The following is a 17,398-nucleotide window of genomic DNA, read 5'->3' as shown; positions in this document are numbered from 1 at the left end:
TGGATCGACCTGCCAATGTCATGTTCAGTGAGGAAGCAATTAGAGAAGCAAGACCTTCCACCTTCTGCACCCCATAATGACCCTGGGTCCATATTACCCAGAGGGTTAAAGAATAGGAGAGGTAGGGAATTGGGCGGTAGCACAATGGGTTAAGCGCAGGTGGTGCAAAGCACAAGTACCAGCCCCCTGGCTCCCTACCTGCAGAAGAGTCGCCTCACAGGCGGTGAAGCAGGTCTGCAGGTGTCTATCTTTCTCTCCCCCTCTCTGTCTTCCCCTACTCTCTCCATTTCTGTCCTATCCAACAACAACAACATCAATAACAACAGTAACTACAATAAAATAACAAGGGCAACACAAGGGAATAAATATTAAAAGAAAAAAAAATAGGAAAGCTATCAGGGGAGGGGATGGGATGCGGAGTTATGGTGGTGGGAATTGTATGGAGTTGTACCCCTCTTATCCTATAGTTTTGTTAGTGATTCCTTTTTATAAATAAAAATTTTAAAAATAAAAAGAAACAAACTACTTAACATCTCTGGAATTTGCCTTAAGGGCATACAGCAAATAAAGCAACTGCACCATTATTAGTGACTTATTTCTCAGATCCCAACCTAAATATTTTTTAGCACAAGCCCTTAGAGACAGTTCACCTGCTGGGCATGTGCATTGCTCTGTTTGTAGCCTAGATTCAAATCCTGGCACCACATGGGAGCTGCTATAACACCACAGGGATCTTTGCATTGTGGTCTCTCTCTGGAGCATGTGCTCTCTCTTGCTCTCACACTTGCTCTCTCTCTCTGGGGTAGTAGAATTGGACATGTGCAAGTCTTCAGCTTGACACAGAAAAATAAAACATTCGTTACAGGTATTCATAGTGGTTTAACACAGAGTAGGGAAGGTGGGGGGGCAATCTAGCACCAAAGGCTTCACACTACAGGGGAAAATCGATTTAAATAAAATGATTCTGCCAATTTTATAGTCAAATTAGCAAGACAAAACATTTTTGGAAAAGTCCGGGGAAATCATTAGATATAAAGTGCACTAGAAAACTGCTTAGAGAAGGACAAAGGGAGAGGAACTGAAAGGAGAAGTTGAAGGAGAGGCCAAGAAACAAGAACCAACCACAGACTGAGAAACAAACTACCAAGGCTCCCTCTGAGAGGACCTAATGTTGTGTGTAACAGGAAATGTCTTTTATTATTATTCATAACACTTTTTAAAAAAAAGTTATAAATAACTTTAAGTGATTACATAAAGTCATGTTTAAATAAGTTGAGGAGTATGTGGTTAAGATGTTTCATCAATTAAAGATGAATAGGAAAGAAACAGGAATTTGGGGTTGAAAAGTGAAATTATTAAAATAAAAGTTTCACTCAAGGGGCTCAGCAGTAAACTCAAACTGGCAGATGAATAGTTCAGAAAATGGAGACGGAACAATGGACACTATACATTGTAGAGAAGAGAGAGAAACTAATGAGAAACAATTGAAGAGTCTCAGGAAAATGTGGCATAATTAGTTGTACCAACGAATGGGTAACGGAACTAAAAGAGAAAGAGCAGAAAAATATTCAAAGAATAGCCCAGTATTCCCAAAGGGGATGAAAAGTAACCTACAACAGCTAAAGCTCAGCATATTTTAATAAGCAAAATAAACACAAAGAACTCCATGCCCAGACACATCACAGTGAAAATACACAAAGTCCAAAAGGTTGCAAAAAGCAAGAGCAGAATGACTTGTTTTGTCCGAGGGAGGGAAGTAGAATAGCAGTGACTTCTCATCCATTCCAGGTGAATGAAGGGTTGGGGAGGGAGTGGCTCAAAGGCAAAGCACATGCTTTATGGACACTAGACCCTAAATGCATTGACAGCACGAAGCAGTGGTCTGGGCTGTCTGTCTACTTCACACACTCACTCTTAATTCAAAAGAAGTTTGAAAAAGATGAAATAAAAATTGCTTTTAAAGAATATAATAATGAAGACTATGTTTAGCAAAATGTGTGAAGCTCATACTTGGAAAATGAAAAACATATTTGAATGAAATTAAAGATATAAATAAATGGAAAGTTGACTCTCATTGGTGGATTAGAAAATTTAGCATTATCAGTAGAAAGGGTGGGACACAGAACTCTGGTAGTGGCAACTATGGAGTTATACCTCTACCATCTTACAACCTTAGAAATCAGTATTAAATCACTAATAATAAATTAATATTTGGAGACATTGATACTCTCCAAAGTGATTAATAGATGTCAAACAAATCCTATCAAACTTCTAACTAGTTTTACTTATTTTTTTAAACTTTTTTTTATAATTACTTATTCGTTTTCCCTTTTTGTTGCCCTTGTTGTTTTATTGTTGTAGTCATTATTGTTGTTATTGGTGTCATTGTTGGATAGGACAGAGAGAAATGGAGAGAGGAGGGGAAGACAGAGAGGGGGAGAGAAAGATAGACACCTGTAGATAGACCTGCTTCACCACTTGTGAAGCAACTCCCCTGCAGGTGGGGAGCCGGGGGCTTGAACCGGGACCCTTACACCGGTTCTTGCGCTTTGCGCCACCTGCACTTAACCCGCTGCGGTACTGCCCGACTCCCTACTTAAAGATTTTTTTAATGATATTTATTTATTGTATAGACATAGACAGAAATCAAGAGGGTGGAGGAAGACAGAGAGGGAGAGAGAAACAAAGAGATACCTGCAGCACTGTTTCACCACTCTCAAAGCTTTCCCCCTGCAGGTGGGGACTGGGGGCTCGAACCTGGGTCTTTGTTCCTTGTATCATTTCTGCTCAACCAGGTGCACCACCACCAGGCCCCCTAACTGGCTTTTCTACAGAAAGGCCGATACTGTCAATACCAAATAATCTCATATATAGGTGCAATTGTTCTTTCTTTTTTCTTTTAACACTTAGAAATTATATTTATTGAATTGAATATCTATACTGAAAGATATTTATGCTACATCAATCTTTTTTTTCCATCCACTATTTTGTTTTTCCACTTTCTCTGTATCCTCCCTCCCTCCCTCCCTTTCCTTCCTTCCTCTCTTTCTTTCTTTTTTCTTTCCAGGAGGGGGAGATAATGAATTGCAGTAGAGTTGCTGACACATCTCCCCATGATAGGTGCCTGAAGAGCACTTTTACCTCCACTTTAGGTACTTTACCCAAGAACCTGACCCCCCAACACCTTCCCCTCCCTTTCTTCCCCAGAATCCTATGGTTGGGTGCAATATACCAAGCCTGGTCCATAGAGGAAGAATCTAAGAATTAAGGACAGAAAGGGAGGACCTGGTGAAACTTGCACTGGGTGTGGCATGCTGTACCAAAGCAAAGGACTCTGGGGGAGGAGGAAAGGGACATGATGAAAGGACTTCCATGTTTATCTCTTAGACACCAATCAAGGGAAGATGAAAGGCTATGCCTATGCATTCAAGACTATACTGTAAACCATTAATCCCCAAATATTATTAAGAGACACATGGGGGGGGGGAGAGAGAGAGAGAGAGAGAGAGAGAGAGAGAGAGAGAGAGAGAGGGAGAGAGAGGTTGATAAGCTAATCTTGAAATATATATGGAACTCGGTTCTGGGATATAACAATAATGAAAAAGATGAAACAAACTTGCAGAACTCATACTTCTAGAAATCAAAAGGGAAAAATTTTATGACACAAAAAAAGATTATTGCACTTTGGAAGATGTTTTTATACAATTGATGTAAGGAGTACATCCTTAAATCACACATGATAAGAAAAAATTTATTTTTTTTCTATGTTGATTACAGATCACAACTAGGTTGTTACTTTTGTTTCAGACTACCAAAGAATTAAGGTATACACTTTCACAGATAAAAACTACATTTTCCAAAATCCATGGTACCAAGCAACAAAGGAAGGAAAAAGTGCCCCAAAGGAAAAATGCAAGGGGAATGACTAGAGAGGAGAGGCAATGGAATCTGACCTTTGACTCTGGGTCTCAAATATCAGGAGACAGAGGAAGATGGCAAGAAGCAGCAGCATAGAGGAGATGCAGCTGAGGCTGGGAATATGGAGCTGAGCTGAGTTGACCTGAGCTGAGCAGAGGGCACATGAGAGCTGACCCAGCACTGGATGGTCGCAGTGGCAGTGAGCAGTCATCATGGGCACTTCTGAGTCTTTTTTACTGTCTCCAATTTAAGGTAATAAAACCCTATTTTCACTCTGCTAATAAATGTTGAGTTGCCAGAAAAATCCTCATGTGTTTTTCTATGTAAAATTGAGTCATGATTTTTCTGACAACCCCACATATTGGTTTTACTGTAGTCCCTAGGTGGTAATAGTAATTTCTCTACTAGCATAGGCAAGAGTCCCAGTTAATATGGGGGTCATTAGCTCACCTGGTAAAACATCTATTTAAAAATAATTGAAAAAGGCTAAGAAATTATAGGTATTTGGGAGAAAAAAATAGGATAAAAGTGCAGAACTACTCAACAGCTATAATACAATCTTAATGCTGACTCACTTCCCACTTTCCAACTCACTTGTTCACAACCTACTACCATGATCATTCTTGATCTCCACAGAACTGCTATTCATTCATACTCAACCTTTTCTATTCAGTTCACTCATTATCCCTGATGTTTCATTCCCTTCCTTTTCAAATTATATTTTCTGGTTCATCATGCTCATAACGTTCTTGCATTTCTTCTCAATATGACACACTCTTATGACAAAAGCTCAGTTCATAATGAATATTATCATCTTACAATCAGCACTTTGGGAAACTATTCACCTTTTTTTAAATCGTTGTTGTTATTATTATTGCTGTCATTGTTGCTGGATAGGACAGCGGTAAATAGAGAAAGGAGGGGAAGACAGAGAAGAGGAAAGAGAGATAGACACCTGAAGACCTGCATCACCACTTGTGAAGTGACCCCCCTGCAAATGGGGAGCCAGGGGCACAAACCAGGATCCTTTGCCAGTCCTCGTGCTTTGTGCCATGTGTGCTTAACCCACTGCACTACCATCTGGCCCCAGAAACTATTCACTCTTAAGCAAACAGTCTGGGTAAGGAAGTCATCAAGCCTGTCATCTACCCTACTGTGCTCCTTCAATGAGCTTTCATTCTTTTTTTGGTTCACCGCCCTGCTCCCCAACTTGAGAGTCCTTTATTTTGGTGAAATACAGCAAACCCAGTCCAAGTTCTGTTTTGTGTTTTCTTTTTTTTTCAACTTCTTTTTTTCAGTTATTATTAGTGATTTAATAATGATCTACAAGATTTAAGGATAAGAGGGGTACGACTCATACTATTCGCACCACCAGCACATCATATTCCACCCCCTCCATTGAAAGGTCCCCTATTCTTTAACCTTCTGGGAGCACAGACCAAAAATCTTTATGAGGTGAAGAAGGTCACAGGTCTCACTTCTGTTATTGTTTCTTCTCTAGATATTTTATTTATTTTTATTATTGGACAGAGTCAGAAAGACTCTGAGAGGGCTGGAGAAGATAGAGAGGGAAAGAGACAGGGAGAAACCTACAGCCCTGCTTCATCACTTACGAAGTTTTTCCCCTGTAGGTGGGGACCAGGGGCTTGAACCCTGATCCTTGTGCACTGTAATGTGTGCATTTAACCAGGTGCACTATCACCTGGTTCCAGTCACCATCTCCTCTATCCCTGCATTTCAAGGGATCATTAAATTAAGGGGCCAAGTTCTACTCTTAGAATTATTTAACTGTTTTCTCTCAAAGGAGTTTCTAGCTTTCTGATCAGTAAATCTTCCAAGTTAAATAAATAAAATATAAGTAGATAAATACAAAAATTCACCTTTTTGAATTTACCCCTTAGCTTATGGTTTTATTAATATTTTCTATTTTATAAATAAATTAAATTTAAAATTTCACCTTTTTTATTAACTTGTGTGTTTATAAGAAATGAGGGCAGGAGAAGATTTCTACTCAGCTCTGTTTATGTTGGTGCCTTAGATTAAACCTGGAAGCCTGGGACCTCAGACAAACATTGAACTTTTTCCCCTTTACCTTACTCTACACTGTACCAGCTATGCTTGTTGTTTTAATTCATAATCTAATTACTTGAGTGGATTTTCTATACTGTCTATTTTTCTTTTTTGTTTAATTCAGCACTCATCCCACTCCAAACAGGTCTTCTTCACTTTCAAAGAAAAACTGTAGCATTTTTTAAAAAGCAAACTAATTAGAAAAAAAACACATTATGTTATCATAATAATAAGTGACAGGATAATCTGTTAAACTCAAGAGTATAAAATTAAACTAATTAAAGAGTATAAAGTGGCCCAGGAAGTGGCACAATAGATAAAGTGTGAGACTCTTAAGTATGAGGTTCAAAGTTTAGTCTCCAACACTGCACTTGTCAGTGTAATGCTTTGGTGTCTGTCCTCTCCCCTTTCCTCTCCCCTTCCCCTTCTCCTTCTCCTTCTCCCATCCCCTTTCTCTCTCTTCCTCTTTCTCTCTAAGTAATAAATGGAATTTTTTTTTTTTTTTTACTTAAGAAAAACATCGGGCTGGGAAGTGGCCTTAAGTAACGAGGTTCTATGTTCAATTCTGGCAACACATTAGATCACCATGGACAATGCCAAGGACAAAACTGAGCAATTATCGTTTAACGATGAAGTAGTACTTTGGTTTCTATCTCTCTCTCCTCCTCTTTCTGTCTCTAAAAATATTAGGCCATAGAGTTAGATGAAAAGCATTTTGCCTGTGTAAGGACCTGGGTTAATTCCCTAGTTTTAAAAATGTTATTTTTAAAATTGAGCTAGATGACTTCCTAAAATCCATAAAATGATTTTAATATACATGAACAAAATCAAGTTATGGGAAACAGTTTTCAGTAACAGCATTAAAAAAAAAGAATGATGATCTCAATGTATTCAATAAGAAATTCTTAAATTGAGTGCTCTATTTCTTTGTTCTAATGTAGGGGATACTGAAGCTGTATTCAAAACTGTATCCTTCCATTCGTTTTTGAAGTCACTTCAAACTATTTCCCCTGTCTTTCTCCTTTTATGCCTTCTAAATCATTCCTGTTAAGTTCACCAGAAACTGCATATGTAAAATCTGATGGTTAACTCTAAGTGCTCATCTTATTCAGCACTTAAGTGTTAAATAAATCACACCCTCCTTCTTAATATTCACTCCTTTAACTTCAGTGATACACACTCTTAAGTCTTCTACCTCACTTCACTGGCTATTACCTTTCAATCTCCTTTGCAAGCTTAATCAATCTCTTTTATTCAGCTATTAAGATCTGAAAATCACAATTTATAAGTATTGGGTTCTCTTCTCATTCTACTTTGTAGTGCATGTCATTTATATCCCTGGTTTTAATTAACACCTACAGATCAGCAGTTTCATTTTTTAAACTCCAGCTTAGAACTCTAGTGAGACCTTTAAACTTACACAGTGACTGTGTGTGTAGTCTGTGTAATGAACCTAATGCTTCACAGATGTGACGCTTATGCTTTACCACTGATCTGTACCTTTGGCTTACATTTTCAATGCACTTTTCCTTTATTTTTAAAGATTTGTTTTCACGAGATAGAAAGAGAGACAGAGCACAAGAGCACTTGAATTTGCAATGCCTGTGACCACAAACATGAAATTCTGGTGGTATGCTCTTCTGTGCTCTCCACCATGCCGCCATTCTTGACATTTATTTATTATTTATTTATTTATTTATTTATGTGCCTCCAAGGTTATCACTGGGGCTCCATGCAGGCACTACAAATCCATTGCATCTGTGGCCATGTTTTTTTTTCATTTTTTTTTTTTTATTGGATAGGACAGAGAGAAACTGAGAGAGAAAAGGGAGTCAGAAAGAGAGAAAAAAAGATAACCTGTAGACCTATTTTGTTTCTTGTGAAGTGTTCCCCCTGTTGGTGGGGAGCCAGCATCTCAAATCAGGGTTCTCATGCTTAGCAGTATGTATGCTTGGCCTTTATTCAATTTGGCCTTTACCAATTTCATATTCAAAATTTCCACATAGTTTTCTAGAATGCATCTAAAATGCAACATGTCTAAAAAATTCATCACTGTTCATCTATCTGGCTAACAAGACATGGAACTGAGCCAGAAGAAATCAAGGGAATTGTAATTTATTAAGAACAAGACCACATAACTGAAAGAAGAGAAACATGACCAGGGAGAAAATTTTAAAATTATTCAGCTGAGTGTTGTTATATTAATGTGGGTAAAATGTCTGAAGCTGGGCAAGAACCACCTAAATGAACAGAGGTCAACAGAGCCTATGTCTATTTCTACTGTCTGACTTTAAAAAATGTGTGTCCATGCTTATTGATGGAGAAAAAAGTCTGCCACATATTACAAACTGCTCTAGGTCTGTCTACCATGCATTATGGTTCAAGTTCACTCATATTCAACAACCTATTCATCAATTTTCTCCCTTTACTTCAAAATTATATCTCTTGGGAAGCTTCATGTATATTCACTACTGGAGACCTTTATTCTGCTAGACTGTAAGCCTGACAGAGGAAGAATGAAAGGGGCTCATATAGCAAAATATCTCCCAAGTCTAGCACATAAAAATTCAACTAATGGGAGTCGGGCGGTAGTGCAGCGGGTTAAGCACATGTAGCGCAAAGCGCAAGGACTGGCATAAGGATCCCGGTTCGAGCCCCCGCTCCCCACCTGCAGAGGAGTCGCTTCACAGGCAGTGAAGCAGGTCTGCAGGTGTCTATCTTTCTCTCCTCCTCTGCTCTCCATTCCTCTCTATCTTATCCAACAATGACAACATCAACAATAATAACTACATCAAAAAAAAAGGGCAACAAAAAAGAAATAATAAATATTTAAAAATCTTTAAAAAATTCAACTAATTTTTGGAAAATTAAATAAAATTTCCTGATCACATTCAGTCTATTAACAGATATTGTCAATACTATATCCCACTGTCTCAATAAAAAATAGTAACACAACCATACTCTCTGCATTTTTATAGTAGGTCTCTCTTCTGAACTACTCATATGATGTTATGGGTATATGATGTGAGAACAGTAGATGCAGGTATTAAGAGAGAAACTCTGGTGGACCTTGTACATATCTTTCATGTTTAGACAAGGGATCAGGAAAAATGCATTGTTTACACACTGATGCTTGCCCACGCAAAAGCTGCCACTTGTGAATAATAGTATGGACTGATTTCTTAAATGTCTTACATACTGGGGTGACAACACAGCTTACCTATAGGACCAGAAAATACCTAGAATTGCCAAAAGAATCTTGCGAAGAACAGAACTGGAGGCATCACACGCCCAGATCTCAAATCATATTATAGGTCCACTGTAATAAAAAACTGCTTGGTACTGGAACATAAATAGACACACTGACCAGTGGAATAGAACTGAGAGTCTAGAAGTAAGGCCCCACAACTATGGACATCTAATCTTTGATAAAGGTGCCTAGACTATTTAATGGGGAAAGAAGAGCCTCTTCAACAAATGGTGTTAGAAAAACTAGGCTGAAACATGCAGAAAAATGAAACTGATTCACCTCATTTCAACAAACACAAAATAAATTCCAAGTGGATCAAGGACTTGAATGTTAGACCAGAAACTATCAGATACTTAGAAGAAAATATTGGCAGAACTCTTTTCCATCTAAATTTTAAAGGCATCTTCAGTGATATGAATCCAATCACAAAGAAGACTAAAAAAGTAAACCAACAGGACTAAATCAAATCAAAAAGCTTCTGCACACATAGCAAAAGAAACTACCACCACCACTACCCCCGAAAGACTCCTATGGCATGGAAGATCTTTACATGCCATACAACAGACAAGAGTTTAATAACTATATATATATACCTCACCAAAATCAGCAATCTAAAAAAAATGAGGAGAGGATATGAACAGAATATTCACCAAAGAGACATCCAAAATGCCAAAAACATATGAAAAAATACTCTTAAGTCATTGATGGTCAGAGAAATGCAAATAAAGACAACACGAGATACCACTTCACTCCTGTGAGAATGCCATACATCAGAAAAGGTAGCAGAGGGGGCTAGGCAGTGGCACAGCAGCTTAAATGTACATAGCATGAAGAAGTGCAAGGACTGGTGGAAGGATCCAGCTTTGAGCCTCTGGCTCCCCACCTGCAGGGGGCTGGAGGTGTTGCTTCATAAGCAGTGAAGTAGGTCTCCTCCTCTGTCTTCCCCTCCTCTCACAATTTCTCTCTGTCCTATCCAACAATAACAGCTATAACAACAATAACAAGGGCAACAAAAATGGGAAAAAATGGCCTCCAGGAGCAGTGGATTAATAGTACAGGCACGGAGCCCTAGCAATAACCCTGGAGGCAAAATACAATACAATACAATACAATACAATACAATACAATACAATACAATACAATACAATACAATACAATACAATACAATAAAAAAATAAAGAAAAGGTAGTAGTAACAAATGCTGGAGAACTTGTGGTGACAAAGGAACTCTCCTGCACTGCTGGTGGGAATGTAAATTGGTCCAATCCCTGTGGAGAACAGTCTGGAGAACTCTCAGAAGGTTAGATGTAGACCGATCCTATAACCCAGCAACTCCTCTACTGGGAATATATCCTTAAAAACCAAACACACCCATCCAAAAAAAGATTTGTATATATCTATGTCCACAGAAGTTTAATTTGTAATAGCCAAAACCTGGAAGCAACCCAGGTGTCCAACAATGGATGAGTGGCTGAGCAAATTGCAGTATATATACATAATGGAATACTACAGATGTTAAAATTGGTAAATTCAGCTTCTTCACCTCATCTCAGATGGAGCTTGAAGGAATCATGTTAGGTGAGATAAGTGAGAAACCAAAGGATGAATATGGGATGATCTCACTCATAGAAGTTCAAAAATAAGAACAGAAGGGAAAACAGTAAGCAGAACTTGGACTGGAGTTGGTGTATTGCACCAAAGTAAAAAACTCGGGTGGGGGGAAGAGTTCAGGACCTGATGGCAAAGGAGGACCTAGTGGGGGTTGTAAGGTTTTGTGGAAAACTGAGAAATTTTACGCATGTCTAACTACTGTATTTTACTGTAAGCCATTAATCACCCAACTAAAAACAATACCATTCCTCATGAACTCATAATTATATCACCTTTTAAAAATATAAGAACTTTCCCCAAAAATAAGAAAATAAAATAATTACTTATTAATGAGAGGCAGAGAAAAAGACTATCATTCAGGCACATGAGATCCTGAGCAGTAGAACTTGGAAGATAAGACTTGCAACTCCTGTGCTCTACCTGCTGCATTGTAACCCTAGCTGTAGGGACTCCTTAATTAAAAAAAAAAAAGGTGTTAGGGACCGGGTGGTGGCACACCTAGTTGAGTAACACATGTTACAGTGCTCAAGGACACAGGTTCGAGCCCCAGTCCCCACCTGCAAGGGGAAAGCTTCACAAATTGTGAAGCAGGTCTGCAGGTGTCTCTCCCTCTCTTACTCCCCAACCCTCTCAATTTCTGGCTGTCTCTACCCAATAAATAAAGATAATAAAAAAGTGTTATTTTATTGCACCAAAGTAAAAGACTCTGGTGCAGGGGAGGGTTCAGGTCCTGGATCAGTATGGCAGAGGAGGGGGGGGTTGGATTGTAGGAACTCCTTAATTTAAAAAAAAAAGTGTTAGGGACCAGGTGGTGGCACACCTAGTTGAGTAACACATGTTACAGTGCTCAAGGTACACTGCTGTTTAGATACAAAAATCTATTGAAAAATTACAGAAACCAAGAAAATAAACCTTGCATCTGGTCCTATTCCACCATAACTCATTTTGTCTAGAGCATAAATCACCAAGAACTTTCCTTTCTACATATTATTTTAGGCATCTCTTAATTAAATCTAGTCTCACCTTCATTATGTCCTATCGAAATTGCTAATAGTGTTCAACAACTGACTAACATTCTTACCCAGGATTCCAAGATTGATAAATAAATAAAATAATGGGGAAAAAGTCACTGTCATCTTAGTGAAATTCAGAAGTAGACAAGAGGATAAATCTACTTACTTATTTTGCAAACTTAACCCAGAGATTCAAACAATATTATATTGTATACATTCTGTTTGTAATTGATTTTTAGTCCTTTACAATGGTCTTCAATGCATTTCACAAACTGAGTAAAAATATTTTCTCAGGCAACTATATTTTTCTCAATAGCCATTAGTAATTACCAGGAATTCTAACGGTAATCTAATAATTAGAATAGGTTTATATTCTGCTAGCCTACAGCCAAACTATGGATTGAGTACAAACTATGGATTGATACAACCTGCTAGAATGGTGCACGACCAAATAGTCATCCATAATATCCATTATTAAAATGACAGACATATGTAATCCACCTTCCTTTATTAAATGTTGATACTAGTCTCTTTTCATTCACATGATAAAGCTAGATTAAATTTTCTTATTCTCTAGTTCTGAATAAAGTGACAGTTAAGTATCATACATAACAATTCTGAAAAAATGCACATTAAATAACAAGGTAATTCTTCAAGTACTAGATATAATGTTACCTCATATTTAATAATCTGATATGCTAGTGGTATTTGATAAAATTTGGTCAAATATAGCTTCTCAAGTTATGAGGCTGACACTTTATAAAACAGAAAGAAAGTTCAGTGCACAAAATGGAACATTACATGAATGAGTTTGTTCTCATCATTTAGCTACATTATACATAAATAAAATAAGATCTATTTCTCATCTGGCCTTACGTTCAATTAGCTGAACATCTATAATTCAATCTAGTCTATATAATATTTGACATACATTGTAGCAGATACTGATAAAGCAGATTTGATGTAAACCATTCTGCTAGCTAAGAAGCAAAATAGCTTCTCTCCATAATCACAGACCTCATATGGTAAAGATGGAAATATCCAGACCTTATCTGCAAGGAAATTTTAGGCTGTGTGTGATTTACTATAACCAGTAAATGACTTAGGTTAGGAGATCACTGCATTTCCTAAATACTTTAAGATATACTTTCAGAAGTCAGGGGGAAAAAAATCAAAGTGCTAGTCCACTAAACTAATTACACACATTTATTTTACTTAAAGGCCTTAAGATACTAGTACTCTTCATATATATAATCCTTTGAATTTTATGATCTCTTAGGTAAATTGACATTTCATTATATATGCTATTTGTAGAATAAAATAGAGGCATAATTTTAAAATCAATATATACAGTACATAGAGCAATCTCCAAGAGGAACCTCAGTTACTGAAAATGCATGAGCTATTTCCACAGAGGAAAAAGACGGAAAGCCCTTTTCCATTTGCATTTATAAAGGCTGCGTGACTTCTTTAAATATATACACTGATGCCAACAGAGCCATCAGAAATCAATAAATCACATTCTCGTGTGCTGTAAAATGTCTGACACACACATTCATTTCCCGAGTCCAAATTTCTCTGCAAAAAGGTCTGTGTAAATGTTCCATTTTAGTTTAATGACATTCTCCACAGTTTAAATTATGTGCATTATTGCCAGTGAGTACAAAAACCTGAAAAGCACAAAGCAAGATAGGATTATAAAGAGCCTCCACAGTACATATCCTTCAGTGGCTAGTCATTTAATAAACCACAGACACGCAGATAGGAATGCAGAACAAATTGAGAGTTTAGTAAGAGTGGACTGAAATGCTGCAATTACCATTTGGACAATATATAGCAGGCATGATTTATTAGAATATGTTGGGGGATAGTCTAGTAAGCATTTGGAGAGACAGTCCTGTCCTGATATTCCCAACAAGATCAAATGAAGGCAGAGACAAAAAAACACTTAAAAATGATGTAGATGACAGAAGTGACAACAGGCTACTCATCAGAGAGGTTCAATTTCAAAGTGAAATAAAAACCTAAACATATCCTAGCAAAATGTAGACATATAAATCACTAGTTAATTAATATGAGAGGGGGAAAATCATTGTATGTCTCAAAGTTTTTCAAAACACAAACTGAATCTTTTTAGTATATAGGCTGTGTATTTGATATGCGGACTCTCTCAAAAGCCTAGACCAAGTAGATTAGAAGCAACCAGTAGCACAGCTATATACAAGATACTGGGTACTGTACAGCAAACCCTAACAAAAGGACTTTTCAAAGTTAACCCAATTACCAAATAATCTGATGATAACATTCACTATCGATTGTCTTTTTGAACCCTAAGACAGCAGGAACCTCACATCTCCACTATAGAGCCCCTACTTCCCCCAGTCCTGGAACCCTTGGATAGGGCCCACTTTCCTGTATGCCTCTCCCAATCCATATCAAATAATATTGCATCTGCCGATCACAACCTAACCAACGCAACGGTTGCCACCTCAAATGCTTCACTTCAGACTGTGTCCAGAGACTTCACAAGTGGAATGACAACCCTTCAGCTTCATTACTCGGGTGAGACCTTTCATTTTATAAGTACACTCTAATTTCATCTCAGGTGGTTCACTTTCTAACGAAGTCCCAAAACCTAGATATACACCAGTTTCTGTGAGAGAGAGCTTATGTTCACACGTATCCATAAACTACTGCAAAATAGGGAGTCGGGCTGTAGCGCAGCGGGTTAAGCGCAGGTGGCGCAAAGCACAAGGACCGGCATAAGGATCCCGGTTCAAACCCCGGGTCCCCACCTGCAGGGGAGTCGCTTCACAGGCGGTGAAGCAGGTCTGCAGGTGTCTATCTTTCTCTCCTCCTCTCTGTCTTCCCCTCCTCTCTCCATTTCTCTCTGTCCTATCCAACAACGACAACAACAATTATAACTACAACAATAAAACAACAAGGGCAACAAAAGGGAATAAAAATAAAAAAATAAAAACTACTGCAAAATATATACCTGAAAGCAGAAGTACACTAGAGTTTGCAGTGAGTACCCCCCTAACACTTCCTCTCCACTATTCCAAGCTTTGGGTCCATGATTGCTCAACAATTTGTTTGGCTTTGTATGTTAACTCTCTTTTTAATCACCAGGTTCCAGATGCCATCAGGATGCTAGCCAGGCTTCCCTGGATTGAAGACCCCACCAATGTGTCCTGGAGCTCAGAATCCCCAGAGACACACCCTACTATGGAAAGAGAAAGGCAGACTGGGAGTATGGACTGAACAGTCAACGCCCATGTTCAGCGGGGAAGCAATTATAGAAGCCAGACCTTCTACCTCCTGCAACCCTCAATGACCCTGGGTCCATGCTCCCAGAGGGATAGAGAATGGGAAAGTTATCAGGGGAGGGGGTGGGTTATGGAGATGGGGTGGTGGGAATTGTGTGGAGTTGTACCCCTCCTACCCTATGGTTTTGTTAATTAATCCTTTCTTAAATAAAAAAAATTAAAAAAAACCTAAACATGACTCTACTTTTGTTGATATTTATTCAACCAGCTGCAATATATTTTTAAAAGGTCACAAAATTTTTGCATATAGACAGTTTATAAAGTACAAATTTTGAAAGAAAGGAAGTATCTGCTATACATAATCAAGGAGGTTCTAATAAATCTCCAAGCACATTTGCAGAAAGCTAAGCATACATGCATGTCTCATGATAAATCAAACGTTATTTTTATTAAGTCAACATTTCCACACTGAAACTGAATGAAGAACTAGCTACAATTCTAACTCTTGACTATGACTGACCAATATTTATTTGAGCCCTTGTTTCTTTGCATTTGATCTATATATAAACCAAAGTGCCAAGGATATATAACTTTGACCTATGTGTTAACTTAAACTTGATCATATTTGAACTGTGTTAATTTTGAGACTCTATGGTACTTTCTTCAATAAACACACCTCTCATCCTTTAATAACACATTTCCCCTCTGACTTCCCGAATCAATCCAGCTCCTCTGATCTTACATTTCTCCCTGTGCACCTCGTCGGCTAAAATCAACCTTTGTAATCAGCATCTCCCCAATTCCCTAAAATTTCACAGGTTCTTGTTTCAACCTTTGAAAATCTCTATGCTATAAAATACTAACTACTGGCCTATCTTTCATCAAGTTAAATGAAAAAATGTTTAGTGTGAAAAACATATAAACAAAAAACCATGTCCACTGCCATTAACCTCAAGTGGGGCCTGGATGCTGTACCAGCGACCACTCTGACTGTACTTGACAGGACAATCTATCAATCTGCCTTTCCAAATCTTCTTGCTTTCTTGATATCTCTAATCTTCTGCTCTCTGAAAAGACAAATATGCCATCATCAACTTTAAAGCCCCTCATCTTTTACTTGGACTTTGCACATTTACTTATTTATTCACTCCTTCCTTCAGCTTCTCTTTAAATTCTTTTTTTTAAAACTAGATTCTTCTCTAATAGAGTTTCTTCTTTCCATCTATTCTAAAACTTTGACCAATAAATCGCTGTGTGAAATATTCAATTTCACACATTCACCGCCTCACCGCCTCAATTTTTAGGACAAAGGCATGTGTAAGCCCACCCTATGTTAAGAAGTATGATTCTTCTACTGTTCTTAATGTCTGATTATCATTTACCACCTACAATATTTATTCATTTCCTCCTTTCTTTCACCAAACCCAATTCCCAAGTCTTGATTTTATTTCTTTAAGAAAAATGTATTGGGGGATGGGTGGTGGCGCACCTGGTTGAGGGCACTTGTTAACAATGTTCAAGGACCTGAGTCTGAGCCCCTGGTTCCCACCTGCAGGGGGAAAGCTTTGCAAGTGGTGAAGCAAGGCTGTAGGTGTTTCTCTGTTTCCCTCTCAATCACTCCCCCTTCTCTCTCAACTTCTGACTGTGTCTATTAAATAAATAAATAAATAAATAAAGATAATAAAAACACTTTAGAAAAAGATGTGCTAGACTAAATTGTATCCATCTTACATCCATATGTTTAAGTATAAGCCTTTATTATGACCGGATTTGGATATAAAGCTTAACAAAGGCAACCAAGGCTATACTAGGTTATAGGGCCAGACCCTAATTCAATTATGACTGGGGGTTTTGATTACAAGAATGGCAACTAGGAGTCTCAGCACAAAGAGAAAACACTATCTGAAGACATAGTGACGAGACCTTCAGAGGTCAAGAAGAATGACTTCAGATGAATTCAGCCACAGTTCCCAAAACAGAGAGATTTTTCACTTGCAGAGGACCCTAGGCACAAGTAGCCTTGATACAACCTTATGTATTAGACCTTCCAGTTTCTCTGTGGGGACGAGACTTGTTAAAATAGATGAACATCTTTTTATATACTCAGCCAAATTTATCTTAATGGCTACTGTACAGCTCCTGCCACTTAAAATCCAGTGGGAACCAGAACCCCGTTTGGGCGGACCAATGGCCATTGAAAGGGGAGAAGCTTCAAAGGACCATTGAGCTAGTTAACGAACAAGTAGAGGCCAGGCCGGTCATATTAA

The 17,398-nt window shown here is 38.1% G+C and overlaps 1 protein-coding gene across 1 annotated transcript in view; it reads right to left on the bottom strand.

Moving 5' to 3' along the window:
- ASXL3 (ASXL transcriptional regulator 3) overlaps positions 1 to 17,398 on the bottom strand; it is a 229,028-nt gene that overhangs the window by 68,603 nt on the left and 143,027 nt on the right. Inside the window, 1 exon segment of the mRNA XM_060173676.1 lies at positions 4,459 to 4,499. Within this exon segment, the coding sequence (XP_060029659.1) occupies positions 4,459 to 4,499 (41 nt within the window).

The sequence above is a fragment of the Erinaceus europaeus genome, chromosome 15, assembly GCF_950295315.1.
Source record: "Erinaceus europaeus chromosome 15, mEriEur2.1, whole genome shotgun sequence".
In the NCBI taxonomy this organism is placed as follows: Eukaryota; Metazoa; Chordata; class Mammalia; order Eulipotyphla; family Erinaceidae; genus Erinaceus; species Erinaceus europaeus.
This window is presented reverse-complemented; position numbering and strand designations above follow the sequence as displayed.